The 18,582-nt window shown below is 53.3% G+C and overlaps 2 protein-coding genes across 5 annotated transcripts in view; one reads left to right on the top strand and one right to left on the bottom strand.

Annotated features, from left to right (window-relative positions):
* Positions 1-256: 256 nt before the first annotated feature.
* MTHFR (methylenetetrahydrofolate reductase) lies at positions 257-11,053 on the bottom strand. Of its 2 annotated transcripts, XM_036255581.1 has the most exons (12): positions 10,888-11,053; positions 10,376-10,609; positions 8,767-9,005; positions 7,905-8,015; positions 5,282-5,475; positions 4,349-4,599; positions 3,940-4,074; positions 3,617-3,797; positions 3,179-3,361; positions 2,254-2,355; positions 1,292-1,411; positions 257-914 (listed from the first exon to the last, which is right to left on the bottom strand). In XM_036255581.1, the coding sequence occupies exons 1-12, from the start codon at positions 10,995-10,997 to the stop codon at positions 717-719; spliced, it is 2,058 nt and encodes a 685-aa protein (XP_036111474.1). In that variant the 5' UTR covers positions 10,998-11,053; the 3' UTR covers positions 257-716. The 2 variants fall into 2 exon arrangements, with proteins under 2 accessions (XP_036111474.1, XP_036111475.1); XM_036255582.1 differs by lacking the exon at positions 10,376-10,609.
* A 2,963-nt stretch (positions 11,054-14,016) lies between these two features.
* Positions 14,017-18,582, top strand: part of CLCN6 (chloride voltage-gated channel 6) — a 33,547-nt gene continuing 28,981 nt past the window's right edge. For 2 of the 3 annotated variants that reach the window (XM_036255580.1, XM_036255579.1), the window contains exons 1-2: positions 14,017-14,176; positions 14,954-15,013. In XM_036255580.1, coding sequence (XP_036111473.1) covers positions 14,090-14,176; positions 14,954-15,013 — 147 coding nt within the window. In that variant the 5' untranslated portion in view covers positions 14,017-14,089. The remainder of the gene's footprint in view (positions 14,177-14,953; positions 15,014-18,582) is intronic. The other variant, XR_004958874.1, reaches the window with a different exon arrangement.

The raw sequence follows: 18,582 nt of genomic DNA, 5'->3' as shown, positions 1-18,582 counted from the left end.
ACAGGTTCAGACACCCTGAACGCTTAAGTTACTTTATCCCTGGAGCCACCAGAACAGAGACAAGTGTTTCAAAGAGCAGCATTGCAGAAAGGCGGAAACCCAGCTGAGCTCTGGTCGACGGTGGCAAGAAATGCTTATTAGGGGGTTCCAGCCCCAGACCCATCCAGGGGCCTGGTGCCAGGGTAGTGTCTGCCCTTCAGCTACAAGTAGGAAGTGCCCAGCCGCCCGTGCCTTGGAGGCAGGAGGGAGCGCCGCCCTCACCGTGCCCAGCTACCCGGCAGTGCCGCCAGGGCCCGCCGTCAGTGTTTGCTTTGCCCATCTTCCGGGGGTCCCCTTGGCAGTCTCATGCGGGCTCCTAGCGGCTGCCTGGTGCGAGGGCTCAGTCAGCAGTAACGTCTCCTCCCCTTCTCAGAGAGGACAGTGTTCCACCCACCGTGGTCCCCTTCAGGATGGAGGTGCTTCCCACAAAAGAGCAAAATCTCCCAGCTGAGCAGGGAGCACCAGGCTCCCTCCCGCATGGGGCTGACAGGTCCAGCCAGAGCCCGGAAGCATCACACCAGCCTAGCTGTCATTGTATGTGGGGGAACGGAGGCCAGCGCATGGAGACAGATGGAGACGGGTCCCCAGGAGAACCAGTCCTGGGGAAGAGGAAGGCGGGACACAGCTGGCCGAGGCTAAGGATGTCAGGGTGCAGGGTGGTGAAGCCTGTCTCCCTCTCATTGTGAAGTGGGTCTGTTGAGAAGCTCAAATGTGTCTTCTACCACCTGCCACAAGCAGTTGTCCAGCGGAAACTCATTGTCCACCAGGTTGATGAGAAAATAGTTGTCGTGGATGTCCTGAATGATCATACGGGACGGGGACTCCTCGTCATACAGCTTGCCCCACTGCTCGGCCCACAGGGTGAAGGCTTCATCCTGCACGTGCACACGAACACAGACACAGAGACGCGGACAGATGCAGACGCAGTCACACACACAGGCACAGACAGATGCAGATGTAGTCACAGACACAGGTCCAGACACAGACACACAGGCGCAGACACACACACACACAGACACAGGCAAGGTTAGTGCCACAAGAGGCTCTGCCACAGCCCAACAGGACATCTCCAGGAACAGAATAAGGCCACTGCCAGTGCCACCTTCCACCCCGCAGCCCAGAAATAAACTGACTCAGAGTCAGGGTGCAGCCCGGAGGACCTAGGCTGCCAGCCACACAATGGGGACCCAGCGACACGGCCTGTCCAAGGTGTTCCAAGTGGGCAGGCCAGGCCTGCTCCCGGCCCCCTTACCTTCCAGAACATAAAGCTGACAGGATCCACCACTGTAGGCTGGATAATCTCTCGCCCAGGGAAGATGCCCCAAGTGACAGCGTTGGGCTGCAGCTCGGGGGCATTGGTGATGTTTTCCCCCTGGGGGGGGGGCAGGTAAAAGCAGGTGAGACAAAGACAACCGGAGCCCTCATTGCCCAGGGAGCCCTCTGCTCCACACCCTGCACCTGCTCCTCCTGCTGTGAACCTGAAACCCAGAGGCCGTGTGTGTCTCTCTCTCTCTCTCTCTCTCTCTCTCTGGCATTTCCCTCCTCCTCTCGGCTTCACTTGGCTCCACACCCAGTGGTTCCGGGTTCCGCCTGCTTCCTCTCCAATCTGTTCCCTCGGGTCCAGCCCAGCCAGGCCTCTCTCTGCTACTCAGATGACCCCAAGGGCCTCTGACTCTAGTGTTCCCGGGGCCCTTTAGTCGTCAGCTGTCCACTGTGACCTGTCTAAAATAAAACCAGGAGCCCAGTCACCGCACTGCTGGGAAGCCCCTCCTGCCTTCGGGGGAAGGCCCAAATTCCAAGCAGCACCATGGAGACCCTGAGGACCTGGCCCCTGCTTCACACTTCAGCCCCACCCTGCCCCCCGTCAGCAGAGCCCCCACAAGCCTGCAGGCCACGCCTCTGCACGCCCCGCCCTCTCCCAGGAGCGCCCTTCCTTGTCCGTGAAGATTCAGGCCAGGGGACCCTCCAGGAAGCCGCCTGTGACCTACAGCGCGGGTGCTGCTCTGGGTCCCCAGCATCCTACTGGACTGGACTGTCCTAATTATCCACGGACGGGCCCCTCTCACTAGGCTCGGAGCTCGAGTCAGGGCCTGGCCCCACCTGCAGGCGTGTCCTGCACCGGCCCAGCCAGGGCTGGCTGAGTGGAGAGTCGCCGTGGGTGCCCTAGGGCTGGCACGCTGCCTGCTGAGTGCCATCTGCCCAGAGCTGGCCTACCTTCACGTCCACGATGTGGTAGGTGACCCGGGACTCGTACTTCTTCAGCACCTGCAGGAGCGCCTCCACCGTCTTTCTGGAGGTGAAGAACTCCAAGTAGGCCTGTGGGGGGGCAGGCACCTGTCACACCCCAGGTCCCTGCTGGCCGCCTCCTGGGCACTCAGTGGCACCAGTCAGATGCCTGGCCATGACCGCCCCAGGGAAGGACCCACGCACACAGGTGTGGCAGGACACTTAAGGCATCGGCACTAGAGGTGGCCACAAGGTGGCGTGCTGGAGCAGGTAAGTGCCATTTCCCAGGTGGGCAGGTCTGAGGGACCTGCTCCGTCAGGGAAGGCCCGTAGAAGAGCCCGCTTCGGCAAGGGAAGGCTGGTGAGGCAGGCCTGCCCCCAGCCTCCCTCCCCACTCACTGACACTGAGGGCCTCTCGGGCACCAGCTGTGTCTCGGAGATTAAGCGGAGTTTATTTAAATTCATTTGCTACGATGCCTGTAACACGGGCCCTGTGATCCCTCTTCCCTGATGAGAGAGCTCAGGGAAGGTGAGTGACGGGCCGGGCTGGTGACGGCCAGCGGGCCGGTCTCAGCACAGCGGGTCCGACTCAGAGCCCGGGCTTCGGCATGTCATTCCCGCGGCGGCAGCCCGGACAGGCTCGGCCCAGCAGGGAGAGCAGCCTCCCACTGGAGAACGCCTCCCGTGCTCTCCCACGTGCCAAGCTGCACATGCCTTGCCACGTTTCGGCCCCGCACATGGTGCCCCACCTGAGAAAGGTGAAGCTCTAGCAGTCAAAGGGCCTGCCCCAGGTCTGACCTGTGCGGGGCTCTGGGCCACTGCCACTCGGAACGAAGGGGCCCCCGGGAGGAGGGGTCCCTGTCCCCATCTCTGTGGCGCCGCAAGGTGGGGTGGCCCGGTGTGTCCCTGCACACCTTCTGGAAGACGTAGCCCCCGCTGGGGCCCCAGCCCACAACCGGGTCTGAGGATGGCTTCCCGTTGACGTTGGGCTGCGAGTTGATGGTGAGGATGCCCCGGCGGTTCGCTCGCAGCAGCTCCTCCTTCATCAGGCTGGTCTCGGCCGCCAGCGGCTCATCATTCCAGGGCAGGCAAGTGACCTGGGAGAGGGTGAGCCGGGCTGGGGCGACAGTCGGATCTGGCACCCTGGATCCCTCCCTCCCGTGGGCCCCATGAGACCCAGTCTGGCTCTGCCTCCATGAGCCCCTTCCAGGGCCCCCAGGGGCGACTTCCCAGCTCACCCTTCTCCTTTGGCTGAGGAGCCATGTCCAGACCAGAGAGAGGAGTCTGGGGGGGGGTCCACAGGGAGACGGGGTGGAGGCTGTAACCAGAGACCCCAGCCCAGCACCACTCACTCGACAGCCATTCTGGTTCGGCTCTCCTGAGAGGTAGTGGACAAAGACGTCAAAGACACTTTCTTCGCTGGTCAGCTCCTCCCCCCACATCTTCAGCAGCTGCCCCCTCGGGGCCTTGCTCCTCAGGTAGAAGAGGTGGTAGTCCTTCAGCTCCCCGAAGGCTGGAGAGGAGGAACTGCCCCTGGCAGACGTACCCAGAGGTCAAGACATACTCCTGACCTCGGGCTCTGTGCAGGACAGCTCTCCCGCACACCACCGAGGGGCCCTTCGTGACTCGTCCCTCAAGGATCGGATAAGCATGCAAAGGACCGCCTGGGTCTCACCAGCGGCCGCTGGGGAACTCATCCCACTCCTGGGTGCGGTAGATGTAACTCTTCGGTCTGGAGGCCCAGAAGATCGGACGCACAGATTCCTCCCAGCGCTTGGGGTGGGCACTGACCGCCCAGGGCAGGGGGCGCCTGGGTGAGAATGGGGACAGAAAGAGCAAGGGACTGGCTAGAGGGAGCAGGGACGAGGAACCCACTGAGCCTCGGTTCTTCCATCTGATTTGCAAACACTGGACTTCCCGCTGGGACTGCAGTCCTGTGTGCTACTGGCCATGGTACAGACAGCCCCCTGCACTTCTGTGGGGGCCAGCACTGCTGGGGTGCACTCTTCCTGACTTCTCTCTGACGTCCCTGCCCGCTGACTCCTCTGTGGCTCCTGGGCCTGAATTCGGGCCACTGGCCTCACCTGGGGCCCTCGGCCCACATGCCCAGGCGCTTCAGCACCTCGGTGGTGGCCATCCTGCGGTTGAGGGTGTAGAAGTGCAGGCCCGGCACCAAGCCGCTTGCCAGCAGCTCCCGGCACAGGCCCACAGCCAGCTCGATGCCGTAGTTGCAGATGGCCTCGTCGTCGCCCTTGATCGGCTCGATCACGTCCTTGATCCTCTGCGGCACCTCCAGCTTGGACAGCTTCACGAGCTGTTGCAGGGAGTGGTAGCCCTGTCCGAGACACAGGGGCTGTGGAGCCCTGTCCCACTCCGTCTCGCACCCTACTTCTCCCCCTTCTGCCCCCCACCAGGTCTCCTGGCCAGCGGCAGTGCGACACAGAGTCTCAGGAAAGGCAGGCCACACTGTCCAAGGGCCCTGCCTGGTCTTGCTCTTTCCAGGCTGCAGGGACCGCAGCGGCCCAGAGCATTCCTGCGCCGGTCCGAGCCAGCCCTAGTCCCAGGGGTCCCGAGCCTTACGGGTCATCAGAATCACCTGCAAAACTTAAGACGTAATGGACAAATTCCCAGGCTCCAGCTCGGATCTACTAAATCAGAACTTCTAGACATGGGATCTGGAAGCTCATCTTTTGAAAAAGCTTATCAAATGATTCTGATGACATCTGGGTTTGAGGAACACTGACGTAATGAACAATTAGAGTGAGAGTTATAATACTCCCGTGTAGTGACACTTGTCAGTCAGCCACAGTACAGGCCCCTCCGTCAGGTTCTGTTGCTGTTTTGGGGGGGAAGTTAGAAGTAACCAAAATGGGGTGGTGAGAACATTTTGCAAGGAACATCTGACAGGAAATTCGATGAGCAGAAAAAAAGAACCTAACCGTGAACTGAGCACCTCACCAAGGGCCCCCGCCTGTTCGAGGACGGGGTGGGAGGGGTCCATCAACCCTGGTCCTCACCTGAATGGGGAAGATTCCGGGGAGGATGGGGCAGGTAATGCCTATCTCGGAACAAGCCTTAAGGAAGCGGAAGAATGTGTCAGCCTCGAAGAACAGCTGGGTGATGATGAAGTCAGCTCCTGCCAACACCTTCTCCTTCAGGTACTTCAGGTCGGCCGCAAAGCTCTCTGCGTCAGGGTGGCCTGCGGGGTAACCTGCAATAGGGATGACAGTAGGGAGAGGCTGGCTTCACCTGCTCAAGGTGAGTCATGAAGAAACCAGCCTGGCTGGTGTGGCTCAGTGGTTGAGCGTTGACCCCTGCACCAAGAGGTCACCGGCTCGATTCCCAGTCAGGGCACATGCCCAGGTTGTGGGCCAAACCCCCAGTGGAGAGCATGCAGGAGGCAGCCAATCAATGTTCTCACTCATCAGTGTTTCTTTCTATCTTTTCCTCTCTCTCTAAAATCAATAAAGAAAAAAATTTTTTAAAAATAAATCAGAGAGCTTCAGCAGAGTTCTCCACCTCCATGGTCCCGGACTCGGTCCCCTACCTTCCAACATCACGGCATGGACAGGCTGGAACAGCGATTGGCTAGGCTCACAACTGATGTGCCCCCTTGCCTTGGAGATGGCCTGGGTGAGCGGTGGCTTTGAGCCACCCTCCCAAGACGAGGGGAGAATTGCTCCAAACTCCCCACACTGAGCTGCCCCGTGTCCCCTGCAAGCAGCCAGGAGACCAGGCCTGTGCTTCGTAGCCACGGAGAAGGCATCGCTCTGCCCAGTCAGGCAGCACGTGTGGCACCGCGCTGGGCTCCAGACACAGGCCAAAGCAGCGCTTTCAACATGAAACCTGCTCAGCGGCCCAAGACGTGAAAAACTAGACGCCGTGGTACGTGAGGAAGACGGAAGAAAGCGAAGGTGTCCTGCTTGAAGGAAAGAGGGAAGAGAACACGGTAACTGTTGCTAAATGGCCAAAGGTCCGTCGTGGGGAGAAAAAGATTCATCTTCAAGTTTCTTTGACAACGGACCAAGCAGCCCCACAGAAAACGAGCTCCTGGGGCATGAAAACATCGGGGCATCCAGCATGCCCACATTCCAGCGGCACCAAGACGGATTCCGGGATTGCCTGGGAGTGGAGGCAGAGGTCCCCTGGGCTCCTCTCGCTCCAGGAACTCTATGACCACTTCCTAAACGACCGAACTCACTGCTGGCCCGGCCTGCACGGGCAGACTGCAGGCCTCAGTGAAACTGCAGGCAGGACGCTGGCTTCCCCTGCCTGAGACCGGCTGGTGGGAAGCCAAGCTGCTTTGGACAAGGGGCCTGAGGTGAAGCCCGAAGTCACCTGCAACAAGTAATTTTCTTGAAGCTACATGGCTTATTTTAAAGTTCAGATCACTTTGATACACTATGCCATAATGGGGCTTTGTTGGTTTGAATATAAAAGATGATTTTCCCCAGCCCTGGCCGGTTTGGCTCAGCAGTTAGAGCATCAGCCCGCGGACTGGAGAGTCCCAGGTTCAGTTCCCACTAAGGGCACGTACCTCGGTTGCAGTTTGTCCCCGGCCCTGGTTGGGGTCATGTGGGTGGCAACCATTCAATGTGTGTCTCTCATGTCAATGTTTCTCTCTCTCTCCCTCCTTCTCTCCCTCCTGCTCTGTCTGAAGATAAATGGGGAAAAAAAAGATTTCCCCCAAAATATTTGAGAAAAAAATGTCAGGCCAAGATGATGTGCCAATGACTCCCCAGACTTCCTGTGTCCCTGGCACTCTGCCTCACCATACAAGCCCCCACTGGAGAAGCTGGTGGCCCAACCTCGGTACTGGGGGTAGGGGGGAAGGCCACCCCATCCGTTTCCAGCAGGTAAACCTTGTCTCCTGGCTCTACCAATGGAACCAGAGTTCAGCTTTTCTGATTCTCTCTCCTGAGGATTTGGAATTGACATTGAGGCCTGTCAATCAGTCTGGGCTATTAGCTGGAACCAACTAGGTGCCCTCAGGAGCAGATGTGCAGCAGGAAACACAGGTGGGGGTTCTGTGGCCCTGGGAGAATGAGGGCCTTGATTACAAAATTTTTCAAAAAAAAACAAAAACATATATATACACCCATTTAGAGGAAGGGAAAGAGGAACAGAGAAACATCTATGTGAGAGAGAAACATTGATAGGTTGCCTCCCTTAGGCACCCCGATTGGGGATTGAACCCCAACCTGGGCATGTGCCCTGACCGGAATTCGAACCGGTGACCTTTCCTTGTACAGGATGACACTCAACCAACTGAGCCACACTGGCCAGGGAGGGCCTTGGTTTCTGTTTCCTAACCTTGGGTTCTGAGATTCCCTGCCCCTTAATAAATATTCCTCTTTTGTTTGAAAGAAGAAGAACAGGCTGGAAACAGGCTGAAAGCATGAAAAGGCAGAAAAACAGAAACTTCAGGGGTGGTGGTAGCTTGGGCGGGTAGCGGATGACAGCGAGTGAGCCAGGACATTGTTTAATCCACCTCTGCCCCGCCCTCCTCCGGCACAGGCTCAGGCCCTCAGTGCACTGGGCTACCAGGCCCTGAACTGAATGCAGGGAGCTCTTTGTGCCTCTCTGAGCGTTTCATTCCTTCCCTCAGTCCCCACCCACTGGGACACTCCAGCCACTCACCTGCCACACAGATGTCAAAGTAGTCACCAAACTCCTTGCGGATATGCTTCACCAGGTCTACAGCGTAGTGGAAGCCTCCTTCCTCCTCCTCCCAGTGGTCACCCAGGGGGTCTGCAGGGTGAAGGTTAGTCGCCGGGGCTCCCTGATCTCCAGCTAGCCTGTCCGTTCCTCTCCCCACCCCCACCCCAGGCCCATGAGCTCCTCGGAGGCAGAGCCCTCATGTTACTCGAGCTGGTGTCTCCTCTTCCTGGCACAGCACTTGGAGGGAAGAGAGCACCCCGCCTGTCAGACTCGTACCAAGCGCTGACTCTGCGGGCACTGGGCTGGCCTAGCTTGGAGCATCTGAGACCCCACCCCGCCCTCCCCACCGCCCGCCCCAACCTGGGTGCCTGCCCTCAGCCAACACCGCCGCTCACCATCCCCCTCTTGGAGCTCTCGCCTCCCGCCACCCGTGAGAATTTTCTCCTCCAGTGAGAAGTCTCGTGGTGGGGAGCGCAAGGCCACATGACCCCGCCCATCGGGCGCCCTCTTCCCACACTTGTGGCCAGAGGCACAAGCAGCTACTTTCATTCCAGGGACAAATGCCACAACTCTACTCTTGATCGGGCCAGAGCTGGGTGCGACCAGTGATCGATGCAGCTAGGGAGCCAGGGCAGAGGGCTATCGGGCACCAGACACACTCCTGACTGAACCACGTCAGGGTCAAGAGGCGGCTCCGTCTGGGCAGTGCCTTTTGATGCCCGCAGCAGGGATGGGACCCTGAGTGCGCCCAGTGCGGGACGCGGAGGGAAGTAAAGGACCATTTCAGGGACAGAAGAGGCCTCGGGAAAGCGATACCCAGAGGGCAGGGCTGGCCCCGCACCTCCTCTTAGCGCCAAGATGTTCTTCAGGCCCAGCTGCTTGGCCTTGCGCAGGTGGCCCGTGATCTCCTCCTGGCTCTGACAGCAGCAGGTCATGTGCAGCATGGTCTCCAGGCCGCAGTAGTGCACAGCGGTGCTGGCGATGGTCATGGACGAGGTCTCCTTGTCTGAGCCAGGGTCTCCTGTTGGGCGCCAGGTCACATCTATAAAGAGGGGGCCGCCTGCCCCCATCTGGTCAAACCTGTAGGGAATGTCTTTCTGAAGAGGGCTCCCTCGGGCACACCACCCTTCACCAACTTCCCATGGGGTCCGGGAGTTAGAGAAGCATCACAGCAGGTTCGAATCTGACTGACCTGCTTCATACCCTGGCTTTGCTGCCATTAGCAGTGTGATCTTGGGAAAATTACTTAATATCTCTGAACCTCAGTTTCCTCATTTCTACAGTGTGACAGAGAACAGTGCCTACTTCATAGTAACTCTGAGACTATTATAATAGATGGCCCCACAGCTCTTAGAACAGTGCCCGGTACACAGTGAGCTGCTATTTAGATGATTACTACTACTGTGGAGATAATACATATCAACAATAAAACCATTCTATTTGAGAGCCGCACTGGAGACTTTTCCGAGTGCTTGCATATTTATTATCTTGGGTGAGTTAAGTTTAACGGCCAAGGGTTGGAGAACTCTCCGCATGGCAAGCACAGCCTCGCTCTAGGAACAGGAATAGAGAGGGTTAGCAGACACAAGTTTCCAGCATGCGGCCCCTCCCCACAGTCCTGGAGCAGCAGCCAACAGTCCTGCAGAGCCAGGCCACAGTTCAAGAACTGGACTCAAGAGGCACGGGCGCGTGGCTGTGTTACAAGCTGTTTAACAGTGTATTTAAACATCCTTGTGCCTTAAACTTCAAGCCTGAAGAGCGAAACATGCGGAGTGCAAATGGTGAAAAGCATAAACTTTAAAAAAGGAACTGTGATTCATAAGGTGCTAACGTAGTTCAGTTGGCATTTCTAGATTTCAAGAGCCATAATCCAAAAGCCTCACTGGCTGACAGTGTTCTCCAAGCTGCTGCTTTGTGACTTTCTAAACTACGCTCACAATCCAGACTGAGGTTCTGCCAAAGAATGCTGAGAGAATCAACATTTGTTTTTTAATCCTCACCTGAGGATATTTTTACATTGATTTTCAGATACAGTGTATGTGTGGGGGGGGGCATCGATGTGAGAGAGACATATTGATCAGTTGCCTCCCGCACGACCTCAACCAGGGACAAGGATTGAACCGCAACCGAGGTACCTACCCTTGACCAGAATCGAACCCGAGACCCTCTGGTCCACAGGCCGATGCACTAACCACTGAGTCAAACTGGCCAGGGTGAGAATCAACGTTTCTAACCCACTGAAGAGTATGTCTAAAAACCCAGAGGCTTGGGGGACTTTTACTGACAACTGAGAAGCTGTAGATCAAATGACCGACCCTGTGTTTTCTCTTTTCCGCACCCTCTGGCTGCCTTTTCCTGCCGGGTCAAAGCGGCCCTGCAGCAGGGCTGAATGTTCATCTTCTCTTCCCACCCCACCTCCTGATCCGGCCCCACTCCTTAACATAACTCACTCTGAGATGAGACTGCCAGCGCCCTGAGTATTCCGAGGAGGGAAGAATTCTAGAGAGAACCACTTGTCACCAGATTCCATCCTCCGCTTCATTTTCTCCCTGAGTCTCTCATGCCGCTTGGGGTCCAGCCCTGGTGAGGAACATCCCGAAATACCCTTGGAGCTCCCGATGCCCTCCGAGCGGGGGTTAGGGCCGCCATTCCCTCTGGGTTCGTTCACCATGGCCGCGTTCCTGCTGCACAGGGTGGAGGCAGGGGGCGTCAGAAGCCGGCAGGCAGCTGAGCCCCAGAGTGTCAGGGTCAAGTGACAGTTGCTGCATTTCCACGCAGGATGAAGGCCGCTAACGGTGAGGTGACAATGCCCCTACCGGCTGGCTCCACACGCCACAGCTACGACCGATGGCACTGCCTCACCCAAAGCGTTTCCCTCTGCTGCTGCCTGGCTCCAAGCCTGACAGCCCCCACCGGTGCAGAAACATGCCCCTCCAGCCCATGGATCCTCAGTGACACCTACCTGATGGAGGGTGGCACTGACAAACTCACGATGCCAGCCTTCAAAGCCCAAATTCCTAGGGAGGAACAGCTGTGCCCGGCCGGGGGAACCTCGGGTACTAGCTGGTCCATCTCTGCCAGCTTAGACCCAGAATGAGCTAGGCAGAAACAGAAACTTCCCCAGCGGGTGTTTCCCTCATGGGCGGAGCAGTGACAGAGGAAGAACTTAGAGCTAGAGCTGGGGCCTGCTTAGGGGAGAGAGAGGCGGGGGCAAGGCTTCCTGGCGAAGGGAGGGCTGAGGCTCCAGCTGTAGCAGGCAGATGGAAGGAGGGAGGCCAGAGACTGCAGCGGTTGGTGGAGATGAGGCCAACAGACATTCAGGGTCACTGGATCACTCCACAAAGAAGAAACAGCTGGTCCTGGTCCTGCCTGGAACACTTCCTATTGCTTGGAACAGTTTGTGTGCAGGACGACATGGGCGAGGGCTTGACAAAGCAGCTGGATTTCCCCTGAGTTTGTGCTACTCCAAAAAGACCAGGTCACGCGTTAGAACTTGACATTGGCTGGGTTCCAAAAGTAGCCAGACCCAAGTTCAGTAAGGGAATGAATTTATGGCCAACTCAAAACAAAGGCTGCCTGCTAGAAGGAGACTTGACTTGGGGTGATGAACACACAGGACAATGTACAAATGATGTATCACAACACTGTATACCTGAAACCTATACAATTTTATTAACTGTCACCCCGATGAAGTCAACAAAAAAGAAAAAAGAGCTTCCCTGATCAGTTTGGCTCAGCAGTTAGAGTGTTGGCCCTTGGACCTAAGGGTTGTGGGTTCGATTCCCCATCAAGGGCCCATACCTAGGTTGCAGGTTAGATTCCGGGCCCTGGTGTGGGTCTTTTGGGAGGCAACTGGTCGATGTGTCTCTCTCACATTGATGTTTCTCTATCTCTCTTTCTCTCCCCCCTCCCTCCCTTCCACTCTGTCTAAAAATCGATGAGAAAAAAAAGTGAACTTAAAAAAAGAAAAAGAAAAGCAAAGGCGGCCTTCCAGGAACACCACCACTTACACACACACCACTGAAGTCAAAGTAATCATAGTGACTGCACAGCCACCACATCCCAAGCCCTGAACCATGGCAACCACAGGCAGGCCAACAAAGGGCACAGTGCTATCGGGCAGGTTAGTCAGAAAAATAAGACAGATGCTTCAAAACAAAACAAAACAAAACAAAACACTATTCTTGCACAACTAGGTGCAAATACACAGTCCTGAAAATCTGGTGTGTGGTGACATGGAAATGAGAGGAACAACCAGGCCACGTTCATTCCTTGCAGGGAGCGTCCACTGTTAGGCTGGTGTTCTTAACCACTCTGGGGTCTTAGAGTCATGAGAATCTAAAACAATCCAAAGCTCCTCTCACCTAAAACACACACGAGTGCACAAAACACACAGTGACACAGCCAAAGTCAAGGAGTCAAGACCAGACTTCGAGCACTTGTGCCAACGTTTGCTTGCCCTAGGGATGCCCATTTTGATTCTGACATAAAACTCCAGCTTCTCAATGAGGATGGCCATTGGAGGTGAGCAAGGGGTGGGTGTCAATCAAGATCAGCCTAGTCCGGCCAGTGTGGCTCAGTGGTTGAGTGTTGACCCATGCACCAAGAGGTCACCGGTTCAATTCCTGGTCAGGACACATGTCCAGGTTGTGGGCTCGATCCCCAGTGGGGGGCGTGCAGGAGGTGGCCAGTCGATGTTCTCTCTCATCGATGTTTCTCTCTCTCTCCCCCTCTCACTTCCTCTCTCTGTAAAATGAATAAAGAAAACAAAATTTTGTTTACATAAATAAAATGATCAGCCTAGCTGGCCTTTCTCACACATTCAAGACAGTGCCTATTAACTATCTGCTGAGACAAAATCAATAGAGGGGGAGGAGATGGAACCGCCTACAAATGATCTGCTCTGTCATTTGTTCAATAAAGACCGATTGTCTTCCTAGCACGTGCCAGGCACACGCATCCTTTCAACCTTCTTTCTCGTGCCACTACTTACCATTTTAAGCGGAGCTCCCACAGCACCTTGCGTTGTAATTGTGGGTTCACAGGTTTGTCTCCCTTCCTTTCCACAGAGTTCCAAGACCAGGGCAGAAAACCTTTGACTGGTATTCTGGTGTTCCTGTGACTGGCACAGGGTAACGTGACAGCCAGCACTGAGTGCCAACGGGCCAAGCGCTGTCACTCTGATGTCAAAGTAACCCTCTGCCGTTTACTGAGCACTTACTTAATCGGTGCAAAGCACGGAGTGGTGGGTGTATATGGAGCCCACGACTGCGCAGTCCGAAGCCATGAGCACCTGGGGCAGCAGTGTCTGGGGTCCAAGGCTCTTCTTCTCCAGGCGCTTGGCGGGGAAGCAGGTTTAAATGGCTGTAGCCGGAAAAACACCTTCCGCGCCCAGGTGGCTTGAGGGTCGTGAATCGAGTCACCCGGTCAATGAGTCCCGCACGAGAGGGGGCGCAGACGCGGGCCGAGGCCCGGTTCCGGGAGGCTGGGTCACCACCTCCATCTCAGGGCTGCCTCATCTCCTGGCCTCTGTCCAGGCCGAGGACCAAATGAGAGTCTTCATTTCAGGATTGGGGATTCCTGGGGGTGACAGCCATTGGGGTTACACTAGTCCAGCGAATGAAGCCCGCAGAGGGGGCGGGAGCCCCCAGCTAGAGGGGCAGGCCGGCCTCCTTTGCTCCCCGCACACAGGTGAGTCCCCGCGCCAGGTGGTGGGCTGGGATGCCGGGTCTCTCTACCCGAAGACCCGGGGCTACGCCGTCACTCACCCTCCCGTCGCGGGTGACTCAGAGCACGCGCTCCAGTTGCCGCTGAGTGACGGCCGCGGCGGCATCAGCGAAGGGGGCGGGACCCGCGCGGCGGAGGCGCGGCTCAGGAGTCTGTTGCTAAGGGAGGCGGGACCAGGGGGCGGGACCAGGGGGCGGGGTTTACGGGCGACCGGAAACCCCGCCCCCAACATGGCCGCACCCAGCGGTCTGGTTTGAAGCTGTTCCACCGCGGTCCAATGACGTGAGCCCTCGCCCCACCCATCTGCAGCCACTCCCTGTCTCGATCGCCAAGCTCCCGAGGAACACGTGACCCTCCAGGGGCCAGTCACGTGAGGCTCAGATCCCGGGTGGGAGGGGGTTGGCATAGGGGGTCTGGCGTGTCAGTGAAAGAAGAAGATGGCGGGATGCAGGGGGTCCTTGTGCTGCTGCTGCAGGTGGTGCTGCTGCTGCGGTGAGCGTGAGACCCGTACCCCCGAGGAGCTGGTAAGGAGCGGGGAGAATCGGGCTCGGGCAGGGGCAGTTGCTAAGGGACGGTGAGAGGCGTTGCCGGAGGTGGGGCTGGGCCGTGCTGGGCCCGCAGGTGGCAGCGTGTGCGGCCTGGGGACCGCATCCTGGGCTTCCGTAGCATCTGCCCTGCTTCACGTGCCGGAGTCTGGAGTCTTTTTCTCATAACTCTTGCCCTGAATCTAAGAGAGAATCCAGGCCAGCTTCAATGAATCCCATACATTTTTTTTTTTAATTTCCATCTGAAAGGAGTTAAATGTTTCAGGCATTTTCAGAATGAGCCCTTTCACTGGACTTTGTGCTTATCATGCAGCTAGCTTGGTTTCTCCAGACCTTTCTCACTCTATCCCTAACCCCTTCTGGGTCATTGACGATCCGTATTTTCCCTGCAAAGCACCCTGGGAAAACTTGAGTTGCTGCGTCCCCAGAGTTGACAGGACCCCTCAGATTTCCAGATTCGGCACATTGTCAGATGGAATCTGAATTTTTTCCCCTTAAGCTGGCAGTGAACATCTTTGATGTGTCCTGAAGACAGGAGTAGTAATTTGGAGAATGTATCAATAGAAATGAAGAGCTCAGTTGGATCTCCACCCACATCACCCCCTATCCCAAAAGGATTTTTCTTTTGGAGGTCCTGTTCCCATTGATGATAAAGGTTCCAGATGATTTAGAAACAAACAACTGATTTCAAGAAACAGTACTGCCTCCTTCTACTTTTAACCACTAAAATGGTCTTCTGTGGATCTGTTTTTCTAGACCATCCTTGGAGAAACACAGGAGGAGGAAGATGAGATCCTTCCAAGGAAAGACTATGAGGTGAGATTCTTAGGTGCTGTCTTGAGTAACAAAAGCAGTAAATGACATGGTCCCTTAAGATGGAGGCATTGGGATTCCAACTAGAGGTGCTCTTTGATCTCCTATCCAAGGGAGTAAGAGGGTGAGAAGTAACTTCCCTCTGGGAAAGGGGCTGTGTACCAAGCCCTTTTCTCACCTCAAACGAAAAACAAGGTCTGGGTGTCTCCATGCTTTCATGGATCTGTGGCCCCTTAGCCTGGGTAGAGTATGTGTTTGCCATTAAACGGTTTACTGTTACAACTCAGAGAGATCCAAAGTCAAAGGCACTGACAGTGTAGCAGGTGTGGGCCAGTAGACCTTGCTTCTCTTCTGAGAGAGCTTAGTTTTCAGAAGATTTTTTTCCTCTGCTCAGGCAACTTCTCTCTGAAATGTCTTGACTGTAGTTCCTGATTTGAACGTGTGACTCATAGAGTGTGTATGTGTTGCATTCCAACATCACTGGAGTAAAACATAATGTAATCGGTTCATGATGACATTTTTTAAATTAATCCTCACTTGAGGATATTTTTTTTCATTGATTTTTAGAGAGGGTGAAAGAGAGTTAGGTAGCAGGGGAGAGAGAGAGAGAGAGAGAGAGAGAGAGAGGGACACATCAGTTGGTTGCCTCCTGCTTGAGCCCCAACCAGGGCCAGGGATCGAACCTGCAACTGAAGTACGTGCCTTTGACCTGGAATCAAACCCTCAACCCTCCAGTGCATGAGCCGATGCTCTAACCATTTAGCCACACTGGCCAGGGCCATGATGACTTTTGAAATGACAAAAAAGCCAAGGTTGTGATAGAGAATTCTTAACCTATTTACAAAAAGAAGCTAGAGAAAAACCCATAATCCTGCTCATAAAAAGATGGTAATTACTACTTTGTTAAATATCCTTTTTTTGTTTACATACATACTTTTATTAAGGAACAAAAGTGAAATTCTAAATATTTTAACCTCTTCTTCCCACTTGATAACAATTTTTGTATCACTTGATACTTTTCTACAATATCTTTTTAAATAGGGAAGTATTATTTTATGTGCTACAGTTTATTTAATCTGATTTTTCCGTTTTAATGAATTGCATGGTGGTGACCATCCTTTCTTGTTCATCCCTAATTGTTTCCTTAGGATTAATTCCAAGAAGTGGAATTAATCATGTATATCTTTAATGCATTTTAAAAAACTGTCATGTACACTTTAAAAATTCAATAATCTAGGGAAATAGTATACTCAGACTAATGTCCTTAATATTTTATCTTTCTATTGCTGTAGAAGTTGGTGTAACTATTATTATTTGTCATGTAGCATGAAATTTTAAAAATACTTTTATTATAGCCCTGGCCGGTTTGGGTCCAGTTTGAGCATCGGTCCTCGGACCAAAGAGTCGCAGGTTCGATCCTGGTCAAGGGCACGTGCCTCAACTGTGGTTCGGTCCCCAGCCCTGGTCAGGGTTGTGTGAGAGGCAGCCAGTTGATGTGTCTCTCTCACATCGATGTTTCTCTCTCTCTTTCCCCCTCCCACTCTATCTGAACATAAATGGAAAAAATATCCTCAGGTGAGGATTAAAAAAAACAAAAACAAAAACCTTCTATTACAGACCATTTCAAACATGTACCGAAATGGACAGAACAGTATATTGAAACCCCCTGGACTTCGCCTTAGCAGTCATTCAGCTCCTGCCTGACCTTGTGACATCCATGCTCCCATCCACTTCCCTGTTCACCTGGAGAAGATGAATCAGGAAGCTTTATTAGAATTAAATGGCAACATTTTATTAAAGGGTCTTAAGATTTGCAAATCACAAACACCCAGAGTGTTCTGAAGAAAAGAGAAAAGGTGAGGGTTTTTACAAGTGAAAAGTACATTTTTGAGAAAAATGAGTCCTGCATTTTCAGCTCATGGATTGGTCTGAGATGGTGATTTTCCAGATGTCGGGCAGTCTGGATACTTGAGCATTCCTTCCTAAATTCTTCAGAGGCTTATCTACAGGACTTACATATATCTCCACTGATGCACACCTGAAAAGTTCAAAAGTTTAAGTCCTCAGGCTCATTAAAGTAAAATGAGATCTTTTTCTCGTGTTTCAGCCCCTTCTGATTAAAATAATTTTGTTAACTTGACTACAATCACTCTTTTGTCAACCCCCTTCCATATTATTTTGAAGGAAATTCTGTACATCACAGCGTTTCACCCATAAATAATTTAATGTGCATCTCTAGACAACAAGGACTTTTTAAAAGCATAACAACATACCATTTTCACACCTATGAAATACACAATAATTCCTTGATATCAGATACCCAGTGTTCAAATTTTCCAGGTGTCTTATAAATGTCATATGTATTTTTTTTGTTTTATGTTTTTAAACTTATCTTTATTGTTGAATGTATTACAGATATCCCTCCTTTTTCCCCTACTGACCCTCTCCTCCCCTCTACCACCCTCTTCCTGCCTTTCCCCACACTGTTGTCTGTGTTCGTTGGTTATGCATATATGCATATTAAGTTCTTTGGTTTATTTCTTCCCGCCCCCCCTTACCCCCCTTCCCTTTGAGGTTTGTCAGCCTAATAATCAGTTTGTACTTCTTAATCCCTTCACCTTTTTCACCCATTCCCTCAATCCCTCCTATCTGGCAACCAACAAAATATTTTCTGTATCTGTGCGAATGTTTCTGTTCTGCTTGTTTATTTTGTTTGTAGATTCAACTGTCGATAGAGGTGTATTTATTGCCATTTTGTTTATTCATATATATATTTTTTTATCCTCATCTGAGGACATTTTTGCATTTTTTGTTCAGATAGAGTGGGAGGGAGAGATTGGAAGAGAGAGAGAGAAACATTGACGTAAAAGGGACACATCGAGTGGCTGCCTCCCACACGACCCAACCAGGGCCAGGGAAAAACTGCAACCGAGGTACGTGCCCTTAGCAGAACTGAACCCGGGTCTCTTTGGACTGCAGGCCAACGCTCTAACCGCTGAGCCAAACCGGCCAGGGCGTTTGTTCATATTTTTGATCGTCTTTTTTTTCAAGGAGACCCTTCAACATTTTATATATTACTGGTTTGGTGGTAGTAAACTCCTTTAGCTTTTTCTTGTCTGGGAAACTTTATATGTCCATCGATTGGAAGTTTTCTGTCATTATTGTTTCAAATAGGTTTTCAATTTCTTTTTTTCTCTCTTCTCTTTCTGGCATCCCCATAATGTGAATGTTGGTATGCTTGAAACTGTCCCAGAGGCTCCTTACCCTATCCTCATTTTTTGGATTCTTTTTCCTTTTCGCTGTTCTGTTTGGGTGTTTTTTGCTTCCTTATATTCCAAATCAATGGTTTGCTTCTTGGCTTTACCTACTCTAGTATTCAATCTCTGTAAATTATTCTTTATTTCAGTTAGCGCCTCCTTCATTTCTGACTGGTCCGTTTCTATGCTCTTGAGGCCCTCACTAAGTTCGTCGAAGTTCTCACTAAGTTTATTAATCATCCTTATAAGCAGTGTTTTAAACTCTGCATCTGTTAGGTTGCTTATCTCCATTTTGTTTAGTTCTTTTCCTAAAGT

This window comes from Molossus molossus, unplaced genomic scaffold, assembly GCF_014108415.1.
Source record: "Molossus molossus isolate mMolMol1 unplaced genomic scaffold, mMolMol1.p scaffold_m16_p_12, whole genome shotgun sequence".
NCBI classification, from domain to species: Eukaryota; Metazoa; Chordata; class Mammalia; order Chiroptera; family Molossidae; genus Molossus; species Molossus molossus.
This window is presented reverse-complemented; position numbering and strand designations above follow the sequence as displayed.